The following is a 23380-nucleotide window of genomic DNA, read 5'->3' as shown; positions in this document are numbered from 1 at the left end:
AAGTCCTTAATTGAAACACAGAAAGGAACGTTTGTAACAATTTAATTGAATACCCAAGCAAATATACTACAATCTCCTTTGAGACGCCTTGTACCTTTTAAAGTATTCCCATCCATAAAAATGGCAGATATACATTTTGGAAATAAAAAAAAACAGTTGATTTTGACTTGAACAAAAGGAACATAATTATTATGAAACGTATATAACGGTAGTGAAACTTTCTGTTCCGCAAGAAACATATCACACATATAGTGAAGACCTCTGTAAGTGTAAAAAGTGGATTGTCAACTTTTTCTTGACCGAAAATTTTTTTAATTTTGAAATGTCACCACACCCGGCAAGACAACTTAATTCCAAAGATATAATCAATGGATTGAAAAGCAACCTCATGCCATTGGTAAGTACTAAATTATTCCATTTAACAAATTGAAACTTGATTTACGAAACGCTTTGAAAGTTTGCTTTATTTTTTTTCGAATTTTTTACTCTAATGAAATAAAAGTTTTGCTCGGAAAAATTTGGTGTAAGAACACAAAAATGGGCAATATTGACCTGATTTTTTTTCGTTTCTAGATCAAAAAAGATGATTCCGTCACAGCCTATCGTATTGTGTTCTCGGAAGAAAACAAATTAAAAATCACAAACGTCCGTTACGTATTGGACGATATACTTGCAAATTTGAACCTGAAATTCTTTGTTTCATGTATTTCTGGTACGGAATCGAACCAAAAGTCCAAAGGGGCACAGAGGAACTCGACCTACCGACCATGCATTGCGTTTTTCATTGTTTATGAAAAGGCGCTATTGAAAGAGCACGAAATATTTCAAAAATTCGACGCTACTGGATTCGAATTCGAAACCAAGCCAATGACCAGCAGAACGCAAGATGAAAGAGAGGCCATTCTCGCAATGCTGAAACAAACAGTTAAAGTAAGATGCTTAATTTAAACTCTTTGAAACTACATGTCTTTTTAGCAGCTTGGCAAATATGTATAACAGATTTTATCAATGTCAAATATTTCTTTAAACATCCTTTATAGCCTGCCCATGAATCAGAAAAGTATCTTAAAAATCTCATGTTTCTCTTCAGGATCACAGCCAAGAGTGCATCATGAATTTGATTAATGAAAGCATGATTCATTGCTTCAAAAATGCCAACCCAAACATTTCTGACAGAGAAGCTTCTGAGAAATCTAGAGTTGAAAACCATCTTCCGTGCCGTCTTCATTGCAATGACGCAAGAATTGCTAAATCATTTGCTAATGCTAGCAAAAACCTACACAAATTGAAGCACATGTGCGAATTCTTGGACAGTATCAAAGAGTTACCCGAAGTACCACCCTCTGGACCATTATCAAAGGCTGCACATAAAATCTCTGCGCTCATGACAAAATTAAACTACAGACTTTATCGTGGCATGGTCTACGCAAAGCCAGAAGAAGGTAAATCTTATTTGTTTCTTTTTAAATTTTCACGTCAAGCTTTTTTTTTTTGGAAATTTTTTTGAAAAATTGAAAGTTCTCCCATAATTTTTCTAAGAATTGTTACATTGATGACGGAATGTCGAAATATTAATCAGCTTGAAAATTCTCAGACTACAAATATAAAAACTTTGTCATAGAACTCTATATTTTTAAGTCGAGAATTTCAATGCAGGATATCTTTTACTTTATAGCCAAATTCACGTTCAAACTTGTGTGTGATGCCGATGAATTCCTAAACAAACTTCAAACAAACCAAAGTCTCAGAGAGTGCATTCTTTCAAACAAGACAAATCTTTTGAAGCAAATGTCAAACATACACACTGTGGTAAGAATCAGTTCTCAGAAATCTTAGAATTTTCAAACTTGTTCTATTTATTTGATCAAATGTACTAACTCATTGTCAGACCGTCGAATAGACCGTAAGACTGTTTGTAGGCCGTTAGATTTATGAGAGTTTGTACTTGAAGACCGTAGGCCGTCGAATTTAGAGTTGATGGCTTTTGAAACTTGATAGAATGTTTTTCTCTTTGAATTTTCAAACTGTTTTTCAATTTTGATAAAACGCACTAATACACAATCAGACCGTCGAATAGACCGTCAGACCGTTTGTAGGCCGTTAGATTTATGAGACTTTGTACTTGAAGACCGTAGGCCGTCGATTTTAGAGGTGATCGCTTTTGAAACTTGATAGAAACTTATTCTCTATCTTTGAATTTTCAAACTATTTTTCAATTTTGATAAAACGCACTAATACACAGTCAGACCGTCGAATAGACCGTCAGACCGTTTGTAGGCCGTTATATTTGTGAGACTTTGTACTTGAAGACCGTAGACCGTCGATTTTAGAGGTGATCGCTTTTGAAACTTGATAGAAACCTATTCTGAATTTTCAAACTTTTTTTCAATTTTGATAAAACGCACTAATACACAATCAGACCGTCGAATAGACCGTCAGACCGTTTGTAGGCCGTTAGATTTATGAGACTTTGTACTTGAAGACCGTAGGCCGTCGATTTTAGCGGTGATCGCTTTTGAAACTTGATAGAAACCTATTCTGAATTTTCAAACTTTTTTTCAATTTTGATAAAACGCACTAATACACAGTCAGACCGTCGAATAGACCGTCAGACCGTTTGTAGGCCGTTAGATTTATGAGACTTTGTACTTGAAGACCGTAGGCCGTCGATTTTAGAGGTGATCGCTTTTGAAACTTGATAGAAACTTTTTCTCTATCTTTGAATTTTCAAACTATTTTTCAATTTTGATAAAACGCACTAATACACAATCAGACCGTCGAATAGACCGTCAGACCGTTTGTAGGCCGTTAAATTTATGAGACTTTGTACTTGAAGACCGTAGGCCGTCGATTTTAGAGGTGATCGCTTTTGAAACTTGATAGAAACTTTTTCTCTATCTTTGAATTTTCAAACTATTTTTCAATTTTGATAAAACGCACTAATACACAATCAGACCGTCGAATAGACCGTCAGACCGTTTGTAGGCCGTTAGATTTATGAGACTTTGTACTTGAAGACCGTAGGCCGTCGATTTTAGAGGTGATCGCTTTTGAAACTTGATAGAAACTTTTTCTCTATCTTTGAATTTTCAAACTATTTTTCAATTTTGATAAAACGCACTAATACACAATCAGACCGTCGAATAGACCGTCAGACCGTTTGTAGGCCGTTAAATTTATGAGACTTTGTACTTGAAGACCGTAGGCCGTCGATTTTAGAGGTGATCGCTTTTGAAACTTGATAGAAACCTATTCTGAATTTTCAAACTTTTTTTCAATTTTGATAAAACGCACTAATACACAATCAGACCGTCGAATAGACCGTCAGACCGTTTGTAGGCCGTTAGATTTATGAGACTTTGTACTTGAAGACCGTAGGCCGTCGATTTTAGAGGTGATCGCTTTTGAAACTTGATAGAAACTTATTCTCTATCTTTGAATTTTCAAACTATTTTTCAATTTTGATAAAACGCACTAATACACAGTCAGACCGTCGAATAGACCGTCAGACCGTTTGTAGGCCGTTATATTTGTGAGACTTTGTACTTGAAGACCGTAGACCGTCGATTTTAGAGGTGATCGCTTTTGAAACTTGATAGAAACCTATTCTGAATTTTCAAACTTTTTTTCAATTTTGATAAAACGCACTAATACACAATCAGACCATCGAATAGACCGTCAGACCGTTTGTAGGCCGTTAGATTTATGAGACTTTGTACTTGAAGACCGTAGGCCGTCGATTTTAGAGGTGATCGCTTTTGAAACTTGATAGAAACCTATTCTGAATTTTCAAACTTTTTCAATTTTGATAAAACGCACTAATACACAGTCAGACCGTCGAATAGACCGTCAGACCGTTTGTAGGCCGTTAGATTTATGAGACTTTGTACTTGAAGACCGTAGGCCGTCGATTTTAGAGGTGATCGCTTTTGAAACTTGATAGAAACTTTTTCTCTATCTTTGAATTTTCAAACTATTTTTCAATTTTGATAAAACGCACTAATACACAATCAGACCGTCGAATAGACCGTCAGACCGTTTGTAGGCCGTTAAATTTATGAGACTTTGTACTTGAAGACCGTAGGCCGTCGATTTTAGAGGTGATCGCTTTTGAAACTTGATAGAAACCTATTCTGAATTTTCAAACTTTTTTTCAATTTTGATAAAACGCACTAATACACAATCAGACCGTCGAATAGACCGTCAGACCGTTTGTAGGCCGTTAGATTTATGAGACTTTGTACTTGAAGACCGTAGGCCGTCGATTTTAGAGGTGATCGCTTTTGAAACTTGATAGAAACTTTTTCTCTATCTTTGAATTTTCAAACTATTTTTCAATTTTGATAAAACGCACTAATACACAATCAGACCGTCGAATAGACCGTCAGACCGTTTGTAGGCCGTTAAATTCAGAGACTTTGTACTTGAAGACCGTAGACCGTCGATTTTGAAGGTGATGGCTTTTGAAACTTGAATGAATTTTATGGAAGACAAACTTTGATCTTTGAATATCTATAGTTTAATCAGGTAAAGATTTCTGATCGATGATTTCGGTTTCTTTTAGTTGTCTGGATGGTTGGATTCCTTAGATTAATTATTTTTCTAATGATTTTTTTTGTTTTCCCTATTAGCTCTTTCCCAGAATCAAGATCAACTATGACTATATCGAGGTCAAAAACAACCAATACCTGAAATTATCAAGCAGGGCCTACGTTGCTTGCCCATTCACTGATGATGAGTTTGGAGTGATAAGTCCTCGTAACTTTTTTAATTTCGACCCATTCCGAACCGAATGTCACGGAGGATACTTGGCTTCTGCAATCGCCCACTGGTTCCCAAGTCTCCCCGACCAAGTGGACCTCGCCCATCGGATTTATCAATGTCTCCTTTGTCATCAATTTCCAGACAAAACCAAGAAATTGACATTGGTTGGAAAAATTGATTCTGGCAAAACGTCACTGATGAACCTCTTTTCATCAATCATCCCGAAAGAAAAAATCGCCATTTTGACAAAAGAAAGCACTTTCGGTTTGTCTATGATCAACGACGACACGGAGCTTCTGTTTGTGGATGAGTGGTCAAAGGAGATGACACCACCTGACATTGCTAAAACCCTATTTCAAAATGGAAGATTCCCCCAAGCTGTCAAATTCAAAACGCCGAGAATGCAGACCATGCAGGCGGGTGTTTTCTTGACCTGCAACGAAAAGCCAAAGTTCGACACTCAGTGTGACCAAGAGTCTGTCGAGAGGCGATTGGCAATATTTGAGACACGGGCTTTGAGCACTCTTGACCCTGCAGCCCCTGGATGGATCAAGGATAATGCCATGAATTGCTTAACGTACATCATGAACCTGGTCAACAACAACATTGAGATGATTGACAAGGACGACTTGTCCTACACGCTGCCGGTCAACGTTAAATGCGAGTCCACTGTTTTAAAAGAAAATCTCGACCAAAAGCAATTAGAAGGGATCCAAACGTGTTTGATCGATCAAGACAAGTCTGTTGGGTTGGCAGAATCGCCCATCGATGGATTGGAAATCTTCCATCTAGAAGAATTTGACGTTGATAGTAAGTGATCATTTTTCGTTTCATTTCCTGGTCTTTAGATTCTCTGTGATATCTTCATATGTTTTTAAAATGACTTTGCCCATAAAGTTCCATGGAAGCCAGATGTATTTCAAAATATACTTTTCGCTTTTCTCAGAACAATCGGAAACTTGTGGATCACAACAGCTTGACGACGTAGATTTAGTCACAACTAAACGTCCAATGAAGGATGGTATGTCTAATTTTTGTTTTGAAATTTTCCTCAAATGGCCTTATTTAATCATGGCAGATTTTATTCAGCTCATTGGCTTACACACAAGTCTATCTTGAAAGCTTGATAGTACGACATTTCGTTAACATGAATGAACTTCAGCGGAAGCATATTTGTGAACAGTTCTTTTCGTATTTTCTCTCAGATCAATTCGACACGGAATCTCTTATCGGGTTCATTTCCACAACAGATGTCGACTCGGACATAGAGCCCCCAAAGAAACGTGCACGTAAAAACTGGTTCAACAGCCCACAACGAGAGACCGACAAAGACGCTGTGGAAAGTGTTGTTGAATATCTCGTACGAAACGGTAAGAGCACTTTTTTGATGGTCTTTGTAATCCAAATATGTTGCTTTGCAGGTATAAAGTAATTTAGCTTTAGTTCATTCTCCATGCAGCTTCAATTTTTAAATAAGAAATTTTTGTTATTTCAGTTTCATCAAAAGACGTCAATGGATCATCGACGTTGAAAACACAAACTAATACAATGCCTACACAGGATGGTAAGTGAACTATTTACGCTATCTCCAATTTTTGAAAACAAAGGTGCTCTGATTGGCCCAATTTAAGACAACACATAACAACTTGTGGTCCCACAAAGTGAGAAAAGTTTTTTCTCTTTTTAGCGGTCGAAAGTCCCATCAAAGACAAAACGTTCATCAAGTCACCAAGACGCTTCAAGGTGGAAGATATCAATAAACCCGAGTATTGGCGTATGGTTCGTTCATACCTTCATCACAACTTGAAATTCAAGACGTTAAATGGACCTGTTGCTCACTCCTTGTTTCGTCTCTTTGAAAAGTTTGAAGGTGCATTGAAAAGTCCTCGACCACCAACGATGGCTGATCCAAAGCTAGATGCTTCATTCTTGGTTATAAATAAACAACGCCCAAACTTCAATGTATCTGGATTTTTGAAAAAGTATCCTTCCTGTGTTAACACCATCAAAGATATACGTGGGAAAATTGGTGTGAGATACAGCTCATCTATTTTATAACTCGTTTTTAAGATATACTGAATATTGATTTTTTCTACTTACTCAAATCTCTCATCTATTCTTAAAAGTATTGACATCCCAAATTCGACGGTCTGATGGTTTCCCCATAGAAACTCTTATAAATCCACCAAGCTACCCCTGGTCTACTGGTCTACAGAACGGTCTTTATTTTCAAAAGAGTATAAATCGAATTTGAGGTAGGACTTTGAAAATTTTGATGCTTTTTTACATTCCCTTTGACTCTGGAATCTCAAATTCGACGGCCTGATGGTCTCCCAATAGAAACTCTCATAAATCCACCGGGCTACCCCTGGTCTACTGGTCTACAGAATGGTCTTCATTTTCAAAAGAGTATAAATCGAATTTGAGTTAGGACTTTGAAAGTTTTGATGCTTTTTTACCTTTCCTTTGACTCTGGAATCTCAAATTCGACGGTCTGATGGTCTCCCAGTAGAAACTCTCATAAATCCACCGGGCTACCCCAGGTCTACTGGTCTACAGAATGGTCTTCATTTTTCAAAAGAGTATAAATCGAATTTGAGTTAGGAATTTGAAAATTTTGATGCTTTTTTACATTCCCTTTGACTCTGGAATCTCAAATTCGACGGTCTGATGGTCTCCCAATAGAAACTCTCATAAATCCACCGGGCTACCCCTGGTCTACTGGTCTACAGAATGGCCTTCATTTTCAAAAGAGTATAAATCGAATTTGGGTTAGGACTTTGAAAATTTTGATGCTTTTTTACATTTCCTTTGACTCTGGAATCTCAAATTCGACGGCCTGATGGTCTCCCAATAGAAACTCTCATAAATCCACCGGGCTACCCCTGGTCTACTGGTCTACAGAATGGTCTTCATTTTTCAAAAGAGTATAAATCGAATTTGAGTTAGGAGTTTGAAAATTTTGATGCTTTTGTTACCTTCCCTTTGACTCTGGAATCTCAAATTCGACGGTCTGATGGTCTCCCAATAGAAACTCTTATAAATCCACCGGGCTACCCCTGGTCTACTGGTCTACAGAATGGTCTTCATTTTCAAAAGAGTATAAATCGAATTTGAGTTAGGACTTTGAAAGTTTTGATGCTTTTTTACCTTTCCTTTGACTCTGGAATCTCAAATTCGACGGTCTGATGGTCTCCCAGTAGAAACTCTCATAAATCCACCGGGCTACCCCAGGTCTACTGGTCTACAGAATGGTCTTCATTTTTCAAAAGAGTATAAATCGAATTTGAGTTAGGACTTTGAAAATTTTGATGCTTGTTTACATTCCCTTTGACTCTGGAATCTCAAATTCGACGGTCTGATGGTCTCCCAATAGAAACTCTCATAAATCCACCGGGCTACCCCTGGTCTACTGGTCTACAGAATGGCCTTCATTTTCAAAAGAGTATAAATCGAATTTGGGTTAGGACTTTGAAAATTTTGATGCTTTTTTACATTCCCTTTGACTCTGGAATCTCAAATTCGACGGCCTGATGGTCTCCCAATAGAAACTCTCATAAATCCACCGGGCTACCCCTGGTCTACTGGTCTACAGAATGGTCTTCATTTTTCAAAAGAGTATAAATCGAATTTGAGTTAGGAGTTTAAAATTTTGATGCTTTTGTTACCTTCCCTTTGACTCTGGAATCTCAAATTCGACGGTCTGATGGTCTCCCAATAGAAACTCTCATAAATCCACCGGGCTACCCCTGGTCTACTGGTCTACAGAATGGCCTTCATTTTCAAAAGAGTATAAATCGAATTTGGGTTAGGACTTTGAAAATTTTGATGCTTTTTTACATTCCCTTTGACTCTGGAATCTCAAATTCGACGGCCTGATGGTCTCCCAATAGAAACTCTCATAAATCCACCGGGCTACCCCTGGTCTACTGGTCTACAGAATGGTCTTCATTTTTCAAAAGAGTATAAATCGAATTTGAGTTAGGAGTTTGAAAATTTTGATGCTTTTGTTACCTTCCCTTTGACTCTGGAATCTCAAATTCGACGGTCTGATGGTCTCCCAATAGAAACTCTTATAAATCCACCGGGCTACCCCTGGTCTACTGGTCTACAGAATGGTCTTCATTTTCAAAAGAGTATAAATCGAATTTGAGTTAGGACTTTGAAAGTTTTGATGCTTTTTTACCTTTCCTTTGACTCTGGAATCTCAAATTCGACGGTCTGATGGTCTCCCAGTAGAAACTCTCATAAATCCACCGGGCTACCCCTGGTCTACTGGTCTACAGAATGGTCTTCATTTTCAAAAGAGTATAAATCGAATTTGAGTTAGGACTTTGAAAATTTTGATGCTTTTTTACCTTCTCTTTGACTTTGGAATCTTAAATTTGACGGTCTTACCGTCTTTCAATAGAAACTTTTATAAAATCATCGGGCTACTCGTGGTCTTCCGGACTACAGAATGGTCTTCGGTTTTTGTAACATTTTGGATTGGGTTTAAATAATTAAGAAACATTCCTTTTATTTTGACTTTTTCCTTTTCTTTTTCTTTACTATAAATTCTTCCACCTCCACTGTCACACTAGTTCTTTTGGTTTTTTTTTTCAATATTTTCTCATCTTCTCCACTTTTTCGTTCTTCATCCGAAGATATCACAATGACGTCGGGCTCTGAAAATAAAGAAAAAATTATGAAAGTCATGTTCTGTCCAAAACTTAACCTTTAAGACGCAAAAAAGGACGAAATTGAAAACGAGCTGAGCTTGTAAGAAAAAATCAAAAGGGTCACCTTTTGGCTTTGGTCCATACAGCTTGATCATAGTTGATTGGCTAAAACAGGCACAATTTTGCAGTAGCATTTCCTCCTCTTTCCTCTTTTGTAAATCTGTCATTTTCTCGGAAAGGACAAGAAGAGTGTGTAATATTTCCATCTTCAGTGGTCCTTTTAACAGGTCCAGAAATATAACCCGAATTGGAAAACTACCGGTACACAAGAAATCGGGGAAAGTTTTGGTACTCTACCTTATAGAGAGAGGAACTAAAATGGTGTAATGGTCTATAGAACGGTCTTCACTTTAAAGAAAAATAGTATTGACCTCTGTTGGAAACACTTAAATTAGTTTTAATTTTTTTTACCAATCTAATTTGGAAAATTTGACGGTCTTTGAATAAGAGATTTTAAGTTTTTTCAATTCAACATATCAAAATATTTAAAAAACTGGCATAGAAGGGAGGATTTAAAATTGAAACATTCCAAATTATTTCAAACATTATCAATGAAATTTTCAAAATGAAAAACACGATTTAAAAAAAAAATTTAAGTAAATTTACAAGTCTGTGCCCTACGACATAATGTTGCACCCTGTCTTGACGAATGAAATGAGAATTCAGGATCAGCCAGAATCTTTGACCATGCACACCCATATTTCTGAATTCCTAGTTTCAAGAATTTATCTTCTGTCGAAGAAAATGCTACTTTTTTCTGGCGTTGACCTTTTGCTTTGGTTCGATTGTTTTGTGTTACAGAGTCTGAGTGTGTGATATTAAAGTGCGGGGCTTGAAGAGTCGATGTATCTAAAATTTCTGTAATTTTTGATAGAGCATTTCTTGATGGAGTCTCGTCAGTTAATTTTTCCATAACTTGTTTCCCTTTCGATGCAACATCTCTAGATTGAAGTTTTTGATAGTGGACTCGCGCGCGCGACAAACGAAGTATGCTTTTGGTCTTGGGAGAGAACATGCTGTTCTTCGACTGTCAATTTCGCTGCGCTTTCCGTTTCAATGATCTGTCGATATCTAGTTGGATTGATGTACTTTCCAATAGCTTGAAAAACTAACCTTCCAAAGACGTCACTTAGACGTGAAAGTTGCGTTCCGTTCCTAGTAATTAGAAGATAGTCACATGTCGGATTCATTCTTGATCTAATACATTTGATGTATCCATTGACAATATCTAAGACTTGTTTTGTAAAAATTAAGGTGTCGAATCCGTATTTTTCCATAGTTTTGAACACTGTTTGGTCGATCATTCCATTTTGGTCAACATTTTCAATCATTTCTACAGTCAGATATTGAAAAGTCATAGGTCTAGTAGCTTTTACCATAAGGAACAGAACTGCAGTGAGAAACCCAGTACAAAATGACAGATCGTGTGACGATGGACGAAAGTCCTTAGTTGAGGTACTAAGTAAAATTTGAGTAAATCTTTCGGCATGATGAGGAATAACTGATTGCATATCTTCTAGGCTTGCCCAGCAATCGATCTTAGACAAATAATCAACACTAAGCAAAATGTTCCACTCACATCGCATTTTTCGAGCCAGCGTTTTCTTAACACGGTCAATATAAATCTCTGATACCACATAGGTTTCGTTAAGTGCTGTGCTGTTCATTCTCCTAAAATCTAGAACATGCGACAAGGAGTTCATATATCCTATTAAACCAGCATAGCCAACACACCAATCCTTTTTAAGTATTCGATAAAGTCTGAGATAGAAGAAATTGAACCGACACAATAATCTACGATGGTTAGTGGTATGTCCCACTCAGGGTAGCAATCTTGACAGCAAAATGTTAAAAATTTTAAAACTCTGCAACTAACTTGGCTTGACTGTTTATAGCTTTTAGAGCCACCGACGGCACTACACAGCCAGGATTTAAAAGAAATGTCAAATGAACAGTCTCGATTGAAAGATGGTATGTCCGTAGTCCTACTGCGTTTCGTTCTTTTTAGGGTTGTAGATGTCACAACCTGCTTTGGTAAAACATCCTCTACATTTGGCTTTTCGTCAAAAAAATAATACCACCCATGCCTCTGATAAACATGCTTCCTGCAACCTCGTTTTGTTTGGTACGATTCACTGTCACAATTCTTTACAGGACAATTAAATAACCCATCTCTATCTGGAACCAAACTCAAGCGTTTTGGTTTAGAAGCAGCTCCTACAGCATCTTTCCAAATTTTCTTTGATAAAAGTTTCTTTGGCATTCCTTTTCCACGCACAATATACAAATAAAACCAATCTCGACCGAATTCACTCATGCGAAAAGAAAATTGCATAAACTTGTAAAAAGTAGCAAAAGCACCCCGATTTGTATTCAAAACAAAGAAAATCCGGGGACATCCTATCACTTATAAATTCTGAATTCGAATTAGCATAATTTAACAAAATTTACATTTTAACCAATCTCTATCCAGTAAACGAGTCGGTCGTTTGTACCCCCAGTCTTTCTTGAAAATGAAATCGTAAGAACGAAAAGACTCACTCAATATAGACACCCCCTTGAAACTTCAAAAAATGCAGCTAAAATTACTAATCTCAGCTCTTTAAAACGGAGGTACTTGATGAGAAATTTCTTATAGATAAATGGGAACTACAAAGCCCACTAAAACCCCTAATTTTCTCAAGTAATCAAGCTTTTAAAATGAGACTCTGATAATATCCAGGGTGTAAAGAGATGTAATACAGTTTTATTGAAGAACGTATATCAAAACAGTCCTAATTCGTCCCCTTTTTGGTCAGTAAAATGCTCATCTAAAATAAACGGAGTAACGTTAGGTAAAATACGCTTATTCAAAGATTTTCTTATAAATGACAATAATTTCGATAGGAACGAAAACGACCTCATTAGATGCTCTCAAAGGACCGTTTATTTTCTTTTGATTTCTAGTGAAAAAGGAATCAAAAAGTCCTTAATTGAAACACAGAAAGGAACGTTTGTAACAATTTAATTGAATACCCAAGCAAATATACTACAATCTCCTTTGAGACGCCTTGTACCTTTTAAAGTATTCCCATCCATAAAAATGGCAGATATACATTTTGGAAATAAAAAAAAACAGTTGATTTTGACTTGAACAAAAGGAACATAATTATTATGAAACGTATATAAAGATTAAATGACTTTTCTTTGAGACAAAGGAAGCAAGCAGAAGCACTGGGGAGGCAAAATTTAAAAATGTGGCAATGTGGGAAATTTTGTGTTAAAACTAATTTTTTAGGATTATCTGATATTCCGATGGAATATTACTTAAGAGCCTCCCACGTTTAACTTTCATGATAGAAGAAGCGAGCTAACGATTCTTCGCTTTGCGAAAACGGAACGCTCGTTCCGCAACCCCTTTCACGTTGATTAAAATGCATGCAATACAAAAATAACTTTTGTAATCAATGAACGCTTCGAAAGTTCTCCTTTGTTTCAGAAACCGTGTTTCTATGGGGTTTCTAGTGGACAAAAAATTCGCCTCCGGCAACTAAAGTGTTTTCGCATGCTATCATCCGAAATTCCGATAAATTTGTTGCACAGCATTGATGATATGCGGTTGTGGTTTGTTCTGCCTTGACAAACATGAAAGATCCAATATATAAGTAGGATTATTATCGTTTTACTAGCATGAAATTACTGTTCATAGCAACATTTTGTATTATAAGTGTACATATTTGAAAAAACTGCTATTTTTATAGCAACATTTTGTATTATAAGTGTACATATTTGAAAAAAACTGCTATTTTTATAGCAACATTTTGTATTATAAGTGTACATATTTGAAAAAACTGCTATTTTTATAGCAACATTTTGTATTATAGTGTGTGTTTATTATATACTTATTTTTTAGAAAAACAAGGTTACATTGGTTTTGTGTGTCAGTTTCTGTTTAGACTAAAGCATTAAAATTCTGAAAATTTTCTATATAGTAGGGGGCCAATCCTTAGGATCCGTGACATCTTTTATGCGACGCAACCGCATGTAGTTAGTCCGAAAGTAGGAAGGTTTTTAAGACTTTTTTGAGAGGGGGCCCGCGAATTAGGCCCGGCAAAAGTTTTTATGACCAAAAGACTGACGTTTACAGGCAAAACTGTAAGGGAAAAAATGAGTAAAAAATTGACGTTTTTCAAAAGTCGAATTCGAAAGAAATGAATGAGACTATCGGAAAGAGCATGAAATTCTGAGCAAAAAAATATACTGCAACAAGTCTCTAAATTGAACACACAAAGAAATACGGCCATCTAAAGCTCGAAATTCTGTGTGTCAGACTCAGTACGGTTTAGACAAAATTTGACGTCAATCGTACTCTATCTGACAGAATTTCAAACTTTAGATGGCTGTATTTCTTCTTGAGTTCGAGTAAGAGACTTGCTGTAGTATACTTTTTTGCTTAGAATTTCATGTTCTTTCCGATGGTCTCATTCATTTCGCTCGAATTCGACTTTTGAAAAACGTCAATTTTTTACTAATTTTTTTCCCTTACGGTTTTGCCTGTAAACGTCAGTCTTTTGGTCATAAAAACTTTTGCCGGGCCAAATTCGCGGGCCCCCTCTCAAAAAAGTCTTAAAAACCTTCCTACTTTCGAACTAACCACACGCGGTTGCTGTCGCGAACGCGATAACTATCGAGAACATTCGAGCAATGACTCAACAAATTCATGAAAATGCGCACGTAAACGTATTTGACTTGAGAACATTCGATAAATGACTCAGGGCATGAACTTTGTACATAAAAGAACAATGAACCTTTTGTTTATCATTATAATAGGATATTTCTAGAACCGAACTTTCGAGATATTTTACTTAGGGTATGTAAACGTAGGAATTTATGATATTTTAGTTACGAATTTATTATGAGAAGAAAGTATATGAAGAAAACATGAAGCAAGATATCTACGAATTCACGAATTTACGAGCTAAGCTAACTCAAATTAAGATCTGTCGCAACAGTTGCGTCGCGTAAAAGATGTCACGGATCCTAAGTGTTGGCCCCCTAGCAGGAGCTTCTAGAAAAACACAACAAAATCTAACAAAATTCTGAAAAATCTTAAAATTTACACTATTTTTACACCAATTTTACAAAACTAGAGCTCTCTACATTTATCTCAAGCTGTTTCCATTAACCCAGCTTACAATCAAATGGAAGAAGATACCACACTCGAAATCTCGACACCCAATGAGACCGCAACTTCAAGTTCTCTCAGATGTTCTGTTACAAAATGCTACAACGTCAACGAAGAAAATACACTCCAATGTCTGAATTGTCATCGCTATGTACACTACAGATGTACTCAGCTCCCACCCTACCAAGTACAGATGTTTGTAAACAAAAATAAAAGACTAACCACCTACACATGTCCCAACTGTGTTACAGTCTCAAAAGATGTTGCGGACCTCTGCAAACAAGATGATCAAGACATAGCCTCATTGAAAACTGATATCTCTGAACGTGATAAAGTCATCACAAAAAAAGAAGAAAATGAGGCCAAACTCCGAAGGGTTATTGAGATTCATAAATCCAAAAATACTAAATTACAGGAGAAATCCATCCATATGTCGACTGTCGAGCATCTCAACAAAACCATACAAGAAAAAATAGCTGAACTTGGTGAAACCATGAAAACTTCTATCATAAACGAATTAAAGACTTCCTTGACTAAGGTGGAAACCCAAGTTACAAATGTAAAGCAGTCATATGCGAATGCAACTAGTGGTCAAGTACCTACAACAAGTGGCTTAAAATCTATTATTAAGGAAGCTAGGTACGAGGAGATAAAAGAAAAGCGTGATCATGACCAAAGACAAAGAAATCTTATCATCCACGGAGTAACCGAGAGAGCCGAGAGTACCGGTACTCAACAGTCAGATGATGATCAAAAATTTGTCACTACCCTCATCGAAATTATCAGAATACCGAAACCGACTATCAAAAACATCACCAGAATCGGTACAAAATCTGCCGATAAAAATCGTCCCATCAAAGTCGTTCTAAGTACAGAAAAAGAGAAAACCTCCTTCCTACGTAACCTTTCTGCTTTAAAAGGCAATAAAGATTACAAAGGAATCAGCGTAACAGAAGATTTAACACTCACCGAAAGATCCGTCCTTAAAGAATGGACAGAGAAAGCGAAAGATCTGAACTTAGACTATTCCAACGTCGTATACCGAGTCCGCGGGGATTCAAAAAACGGATACTACCTAAAGAAGTTCCCGAACTCGGAGCGTCAATAACACCGCACGCTGCAAACAAACAAATAGCAAACGATGATAACACAAGAAAAACAACCAATAAATCAGATGTTCAACATCAAACACAAGATGAAGCATTAAACAAAGATAAATCAAACACTGGAGAAGAAAACAAGAGGTATGTAGATGGTTTTCCACTGCTTAATATTTCCATTGACTCGTCCTATGAAGAAAAAGCCATGAAAAGGATCCGCCTAAACAATATCAAAAATGTCATTATAGGACAACTTAATATAAATTCTATCAGGAACAAGTTTGAAAATTTAAAATTAGTCATATCGAAAAATGTAGATGTATTTTTAGTTTCTGAGACCAAGATAAATGAATCTTTCCCCGAAAATCAATTCAAAATTAAAGGCTATTCTCGCCCGTATCGTCTCGATAGAAATGAATACGGAGGTGGACTACTTCTCTACGTTCGGGAAGACATTCCCTCTAAACTTATTCGAAAAGAAAAAGACTATGAAGCTTTTTTTGTAGAAATAAACCTTAAAAAGCAGGTTTGGCTATTACTAGTATGTTGCTCTTACAATCCCAAGGAACAAAATATAGATTCTCATTTAACCAGTCTACAACATAGTATTGATGCAATCGGCAACTATGACCGACTCCTCTTGCTAGGTGATTTCAACTGTGAGATTACTAATTCAAACATGTCCGAATTTATGGATAGCAGAGAACTTTCAAACTTAATCAATAAACCAACATGCTTCAAAAACCCGATTAACCCAAGATGTATTGATCTTATGCTAACAAATCATCAGAGAAGCTTTCATAGCTCTGATTCCATAAGCAATAGCTTATCAGACTTTCATAATATAACGGTTAGTGTCCTTAAGACAACTTTTGAAAAGTGCCCTCCAAAGACAATAAAATATAGATGTTACAAAAAATTCAAAAAACAAGAATTTGGGCTACAAGTGACTCAGATAATCAATACAACTGTTGGCTTACAAGCACAAGTAAACAATATTATAGATCATTTGAACCGGATAGCACCCATCAAAACAAAAGTAGTAAGAGGTAATGATAAGCCTTTTATGACGAAAAGTCTTCGTAAAGCCATCATGCATCGCTCCCGATTGAAAAATATCCAAATGCGATACCCATCTGATCTCAATAAGTTCAATTATAACCAACAGCGAAATAGATGTCTTTCCATTCTAAGGGCTACAAAAAAGAGATTTTATGAATCTTTGGATGAAAAGAGGATTACAGATAATAAAAAATTCTGGAAAACTGTTAAACCTTTCTTCTCAAACAAAGGACCCGATAGTGAAAAAATATCATTGATTGAAAACGAAGATCTGATCAGAGATGATAAAGAAACAGCAAAAATCTTTAACGAGTTCTTCATTGACATCACGAAGAAGCTCAATCTCACTGTTCCTCCCTCAGAGCCTCTACAAGAAGACCTTGCTCCTCCAAACTGGGATGTGCAAAAATTCAACAATCATCCTAGTATCATTGAAATCAAGAAAAAGGTCTCTGCAATTAAGAGTACATTCAAATTCAAAAACACCACCAATGAGGAAGTCAAAAAAATCGTCAACGGTCTTAATCCTAACAAATCTGAAGCAGAAAATGATCTACCTGCAAAGATAATTAAGCTTTTCCCTGATATTTTTGCCGGTTGCCTTTCGAAAGCTATCAATGACTCTTTCAGCACCGGTACATTCCCGAACATATCTAAATTAGCTGTTGTCACCCCAGTACATAAAAAAGATTCAAAAACTGAGAAAAGCAATTATCGACCTATCAGTATATTGCCAATAATATCAAAAATTTACGAAAGAGTCTATCATAACCAAATATCGGAATATTTTAACCAATATTTTGATGAGCAACAATGTGGGTTTAGGAAAGGATATTCTACACAAACTTCCCTTTTACCACTAGAAGAACTATGGAAGCTGGCTAACGACAAAAATGATGTATTTGGAGCTTTATTGATTGACCTCTCTAAAGCATTTGACTGTATGTCGCATGAATTATTAATAGCTAAGATCAGCGCATATGGTTTTGATGATCTTTCCACGATGTTGATAAAAAGCTATCTTTCGAATAGACAACAAAGAACCAAAATAGGAAATGAATTAAGTGAATGGCTCCAAATCAAAGATGGAGTTCCTCAAGGCTCCATCCTTGGACCTCTCCTTTTTAATATCTACATATCTGATCTATTCCTTATCATCGAAGAAACCCAAGTCGCTAACTATGCAGATGATACTACGCCATACACAAGTGCACCAACTTGGTATGAAGTTAAAGATAATCTAGGTACAGTAGCAAATTCGATTTTCACCTGGCTTTCGTATAATCAAATGGTTGGCAATGCTGATAAATGTCAACTTATAATAAACAAAACTGATGACAATTTATCGATATTGGTGAAAGATGAACATATTTTCAATACCAAAACATCTAAGATCCTTGGCGTTACTTTTGATAACCTTCTAACCTTTGCTCCACACATAGAAAACCTTTGTAAAAAAGCTAATCTTAAAATAAGTGCCTTGGCTAGAATGAGTGTCTACCTTAGCAAAGCCAAAAGAAGATATCTGATGAATGCTTTCATCAAATGTCACTTCAGCTACTGTCCATTAATATGGATGTTTCACAGCAGAGCACTAGAACACAAAATAAATAGTCTCCATGAACGCTGTTTAAGAATAGTCTACTCAGATACAACATCAACATTCGAGGACTTGCTTGAATTAGACAAAAGTTCCACATTTCACCAAACAGTCTGTGCCACTAACCCGATCGGGAAGATTCTTCCGAAATGGGAAGAAACTTCCCGAACGGGAAGAACTAAGGCAAATTTTTTCTTCCTGATTGGGAAGATTCTTCCTCTTTGGGAAGATGAAAAATGACTGAATCTTCAGCGAAACTGTACGATGACCGGCGAAAGTTGAAACATTTTGGAGCTGATAAAGCATCAAATTTTAAGATTTTTCACCGAAAGAAAAATAAACTTTACCGTGGAAATTTGGTTTAATTTTGAAAAAACTGCGTTAACTTCCCAAACGGGAAGTTTCAACTCGATCGAAAAGTCCTAGGTAAGTAAAAAAGCGGGAAGATCTTCCCGTTCGGGACTCAAGTTAATTTCCCGTTCGGGAAGGTTCTTCCCATTTCGGAAGAATCTTCCCATTCCGGAAGAATCTTCCCGATCGAGTTAGTGGCAAAGACTGCCAAAGAGCAATCCAATTGTTAGCAATAGAGTTATTTAAAACTAAATTAAGCGAATCAAATGATGAGAAGATCTTCAATAAAAACAAAAGCAAAATCAAAACTAGAAAAAGGAATTCTTTTCGTACTAGAGAAGTAGAAAGTGAGCTAAATGGAAAATCTTCATTAGCTTATTTAGGGCCCAAAATCTGGTCCATCCTTCCAAAAGAATACAAAACACTGACAGGCTTGGATGAGTTCAAAAAGGAAATAAAACAGTGGAAGCCATCTCCATGCCCTTGTAGGAATTGCGAACCTACATCCCAGGCGTCGGCTTTATCGATTAATCTCTAGAATTGTAAATTAGTTGACTTTTATTAGCATAAATGCTATTTTTATCATTTTTATTTATTTTATCCTTATTTATTATTACTATTGTACATAGTCAACTTTAAAGAAAGATATACATACATACATACATACATACATACCCCTACTAATATACATTCAGAAAAAGTTTCTTTTAAGATTGAATCTGGTTATTTAGGCTAAATTTTTATGAATCTTTTAAACTTTGGTTACAGAAATATAAAAAGCAATACATGTAAATAACATTAAAATATGGATGATGAGGAATCAGGACTTCCAGTTGAAGAATTGCAAACATGGTCAATAAATGCACTCAGAGCATTCCTTCACGTGCGAGGAAAAGTTACTACAGGATCTTTGGATGAATTGATTGCAAGGTAAATTTGTTAAAATTAATTTAAAAAGCTCCAGTTAGTAAAATATCAACTCATAAGCTGATTAAGAATGGATTATTCAAGCAAGTCTTATCATTTTAGGGAAGTTATTTTTTGAAAATTGAACTACCTAATAATATGTTATATTTTTTCTCATCAGGGCGTTTAGTTACTGTTATGATGTAAAGAAATCAGGGGTAATCCCCGAACATATTATGTTCGAATTCTAAAAGTAAAAACATTCGAAACATAAAAGAATCCCTTATCAAAACAGGGACGCCGCACCGGGTACGGGTGGTACGGTGCTCTCCGTAACAGATTTTTGCCAGTAAATATTTGTTGTTCAGATTTTTAAAAAAGAATTGTTCAATAACAATGAATGTAGCTTTGATACCCTTGAAAAAGACCTGTTTTAGGCAGTCTAGAAGGGCCAATTTTCAAAAATTTTCTCCCGTCGGCGCCAACCTTGGTGGCGCCTCCTTAGTCACTAAACCATGTTCATCCCTCATCACACAAAAACTTTTCACCGTACCACCTCTTAGGAGCGTGCGGCGTCCCTGCAAAATAATGAAATAATGATTTAACATGACTTTTTTAAGCGTTTTCTGTGTATAATTCGAAAAAATTACCGACGGGTACATAATGCATAAAGCATAATGCATAAAACATAATACATAATGCATAAAACATAATGCATAATGCATAATAGTTGAAAAAACTCCAATTTTAGAGGCTGAAATAAAGCTAATCTGAAAGATTATACCTTCAAGATAACAAATGTATCATTCTTCATAGAAATCATGTAAGAAAAACAAAGAAAACCTTCATTTTTAAGGATGAAGAAAACATGTGGTTTACTGAAAATGAATGCCGCCATATTTGTTTTATAACTTGTATTTTACATAACGCAGCACCGTGCAAAACATACACGAAAATATGCCAGCCTCCCCCTGTGAGTTTTTCCAAACCAAGTTTCCTACTTCCTGCGCAAAAGTGGCTCTCTTTCTCGCACGCGGGGTTTCCCCTAAATGTAAACAAAACAGGACTCTAAAGAAAGATTAGAAAGGACATTTCTACCGGGGGGGTACTAGGGCAAAATGGGTTACGGGGATGTGCCGCTGGTCAGGGTACCTTTTTTCACTTCCACGAGTCCCAGGTAGGGTCGCAAAAACACCAAAATAGAAAAATCAGTCTTTCGTAGGGTGCCTTTTTGGGAAAATTGGGAAAAAAGTAGAAAACTTTGAGAAAATTTTGGAATTTCAGTCCCATTTAGGGTCACTTTTTTCCCAAAATGGCAAAATTTTTGTGGAAAGTTACCCTCTCTCTACAAGTGGCTACTAAGTTGCAGATACCCGCCATTCCAATATTTATTTTAGAGTTCAGTGAATGAAAAATTACTCGACTCTTCGGATCAAAAGGGGAAATATTATAAAAAAAGTTTGTTAGAGTTGAACAGCAACATTCGAGGCCTTTCGTATTTTGCTTTTCTTAATGTTTTCTGCGAGTAAGTCACAGTCATATGTGAGTCGATTCATCTTAATTGTACTGTTACGATGTAAAGAAATCGGGGGAAGTCCCCGAACATATTATGTTCGAATTCTAAAAGTAAAAACATTCGAAACGTAAAAGAATTATCAAAATGGGGAAATAATGATTGATCCGCGTGAAATATCAGGGCGCAAGTAGGGCGTGAAATATTTTCTTTCCTTTTTCTTCATTCAAAAAGCAGTGAAATAAAAGTTTATTTTAAACTACTAATACGATAGATTTTCGAACTAACTTTCTTGTTTTTTTGCAAAAAGATTGGCTTTCAGGAAAAAATTAAAAAAGGGCGTTTGAGTAGTCTAGCATGCTAGACGACTTAACTCAGTAGAAAGTAGGAAGTAGAACACTTGACAGGAGCATCAATATAGTTTATTTTAACCATATCCCGACATAAAAATTTCCCGCTTCCAAAAAAAAACGTTATAAACGACTGGATTCCCAGTCTAGCGTTTGAGAAGCTTTCATCGTTCATTTCATAAAACAAGCGTGCTCAAACATCAAAACATAAACAAAGATGGCGGCATTACAGCTTGTATTCTACATGGAAAGCCACTTTTTGCATGTAATGACGTTGCTGCTAGCTCAATGTTTATTGTAATTTGTTACCTAAATGGTATTTGATGTATTTGGACAAAGTTTTGTGATGGCTTCTCAGTCCAAAGCCAACTTGCTAAAGTCACACACTCTTTTTTTACATGGATCATAAACAACATGGTTTACACACACTGAAATGACTTGATGGATTTTTTTGGCATTCAAGCTGCTTTTTGACTATGTTCAAATATTAATCAAGTGGAAAAAAAATAGGACATCTCATGTTTCGACTCACGAACAATTATTGATGAGGTCAACTCTGGTTTGGTACGTAGCTATGAATAACACAGGAAGTAGTCAAAAATTTCAAATTTTTGATTTTAAAAGTCAACTTCATTTGATGTAAAAATAAACTATGGTAATAAGGTATTCATTGAAACCACATTCTACCCTAAATTTGATTGATCGTAGTCAATAGACTTTTTGCAGAAACCATCAACGAACTCAACGGTCAATGTATGCCACAAATGCCTGATTTCGATCGGTTAGCAAGAGACAAAACAATCAAAACAATGGTTGGGAAATTGAGCACACTACACTGAATATATTCAGCATGAGCTGGAGAATTTCTCTTATATTGTAACTTAATGCTATAAATATGCAGTTAATGGACCACGATGAAAAGCTAAACAAATTTCAATTTTTGGATGTTCATTTATAATATATAGAGTGTTTTATAGACCATTTTTCAAAGACTATGACTCAGACTGCACTCAACGCAAGTGTACTGATCATCCAATGATGGCCTGGGCGAGCATCAAAAGTTATGTTCTGTTTGTGTCATAAAACACCCTTTTGAGATCTAGTCCCTGATGAATTAAAGTTGGCAATCAGGTTATCTGATTGACCCTATCGTCATCGAGTCGCTGAATTTCAGTTTGAAAATTTTAAAAAGGGTATGTAAAATCTCCAATAGAACTCAATGTGGGTTGCGTAAGCAAAAACCTGTAGTGAATGATGATTCAAAGAGGTGTTTTGCTATCAAAAGATTATTCTGACATTTTTCCGAATCATCCGACTTGTGACTTGGGATTTCTGTTTTAAAAGTGAGTTGGTCTAGCGACGCAAACAGAACATATTATTGATGGTTGCCTCAGGGCCCGTTTACATGGATTTTCGGTACGGGCGTACTGAGATTTTTTTGGTACGGTCTACGGTCTGAAGTCTCATATCGTTTACATGCCAGACCGGTCTGAGATTTCAGTACGCCCCACCCCAACTTTCAGTACGGTCAAAATCACAGTACCGAAATTTCAGTACGGTCCAGAAAATCCATGTAAACGCTAAAAAATTTCAGTTCGGGGTGGTCGTAGCACTTTTTATCGGGCCGATTAGAACAGAACTCAAAAATGATTACTGGAGCGGCTTTTTCTAAAGCTTTCTAACGACAGGAGAGATTTTCATTTTTGAAGTCTGTGGTAAACATTCGGCCCGCTAAAGTACTACGACCACCCCGAACCGAAATTGAAAATCCAACCCGTACTGAGACACTCCATGTAAACAAGACAGAAATTCAGAACGGTCTTCTGAATCTCAGACCGTACCGAAATTC

At 36.3% G+C, this 23380-nt stretch overlaps 2 protein-coding genes across 5 annotated transcripts in view; one reads left to right on the top strand and one right to left on the bottom strand.

The window, feature by feature from the left end:
- LOC136812607 (uncharacterized) overlaps positions 1-23380 on the bottom strand; it is a 72533-nt gene that overhangs the window by 40058 nt on the left and 9095 nt on the right. The gene's annotated exons all lie outside the window — the stretch shown is intronic.
- On the top strand, positions 200-6863 carry LOC136812606 (uncharacterized). The gene is made up of 9 exons (XM_067069134.1): positions 200-397; positions 574-930; positions 1091-1442; positions 1676-1809; positions 4632-5574; positions 5711-5785; positions 5970-6134; positions 6260-6328; positions 6452-6863. Exons 1-9 carry the CDS (start codon positions 323-325, stop codon positions 6820-6822), a joined length of 2541 nt encoding a protein of 846 aa, XP_066925235.1. The 5' UTR covers positions 200-322; the 3' UTR covers positions 6823-6863.

Source organism: Clytia hemisphaerica, unplaced genomic scaffold (genome assembly GCF_902728285.1).
Source record: "Clytia hemisphaerica strain Z4C2 unplaced genomic scaffold, Clytia hemisphaerica genome assembly, whole genome shotgun sequence".
NCBI classification, from domain to species: Eukaryota; Metazoa; Cnidaria; class Hydrozoa; order Leptothecata; family Clytiidae; genus Clytia; species Clytia hemisphaerica.
Note: the sequence above shows the minus strand (reverse complement) of the source record. Positions and strands in the feature narration are given on the sequence as shown.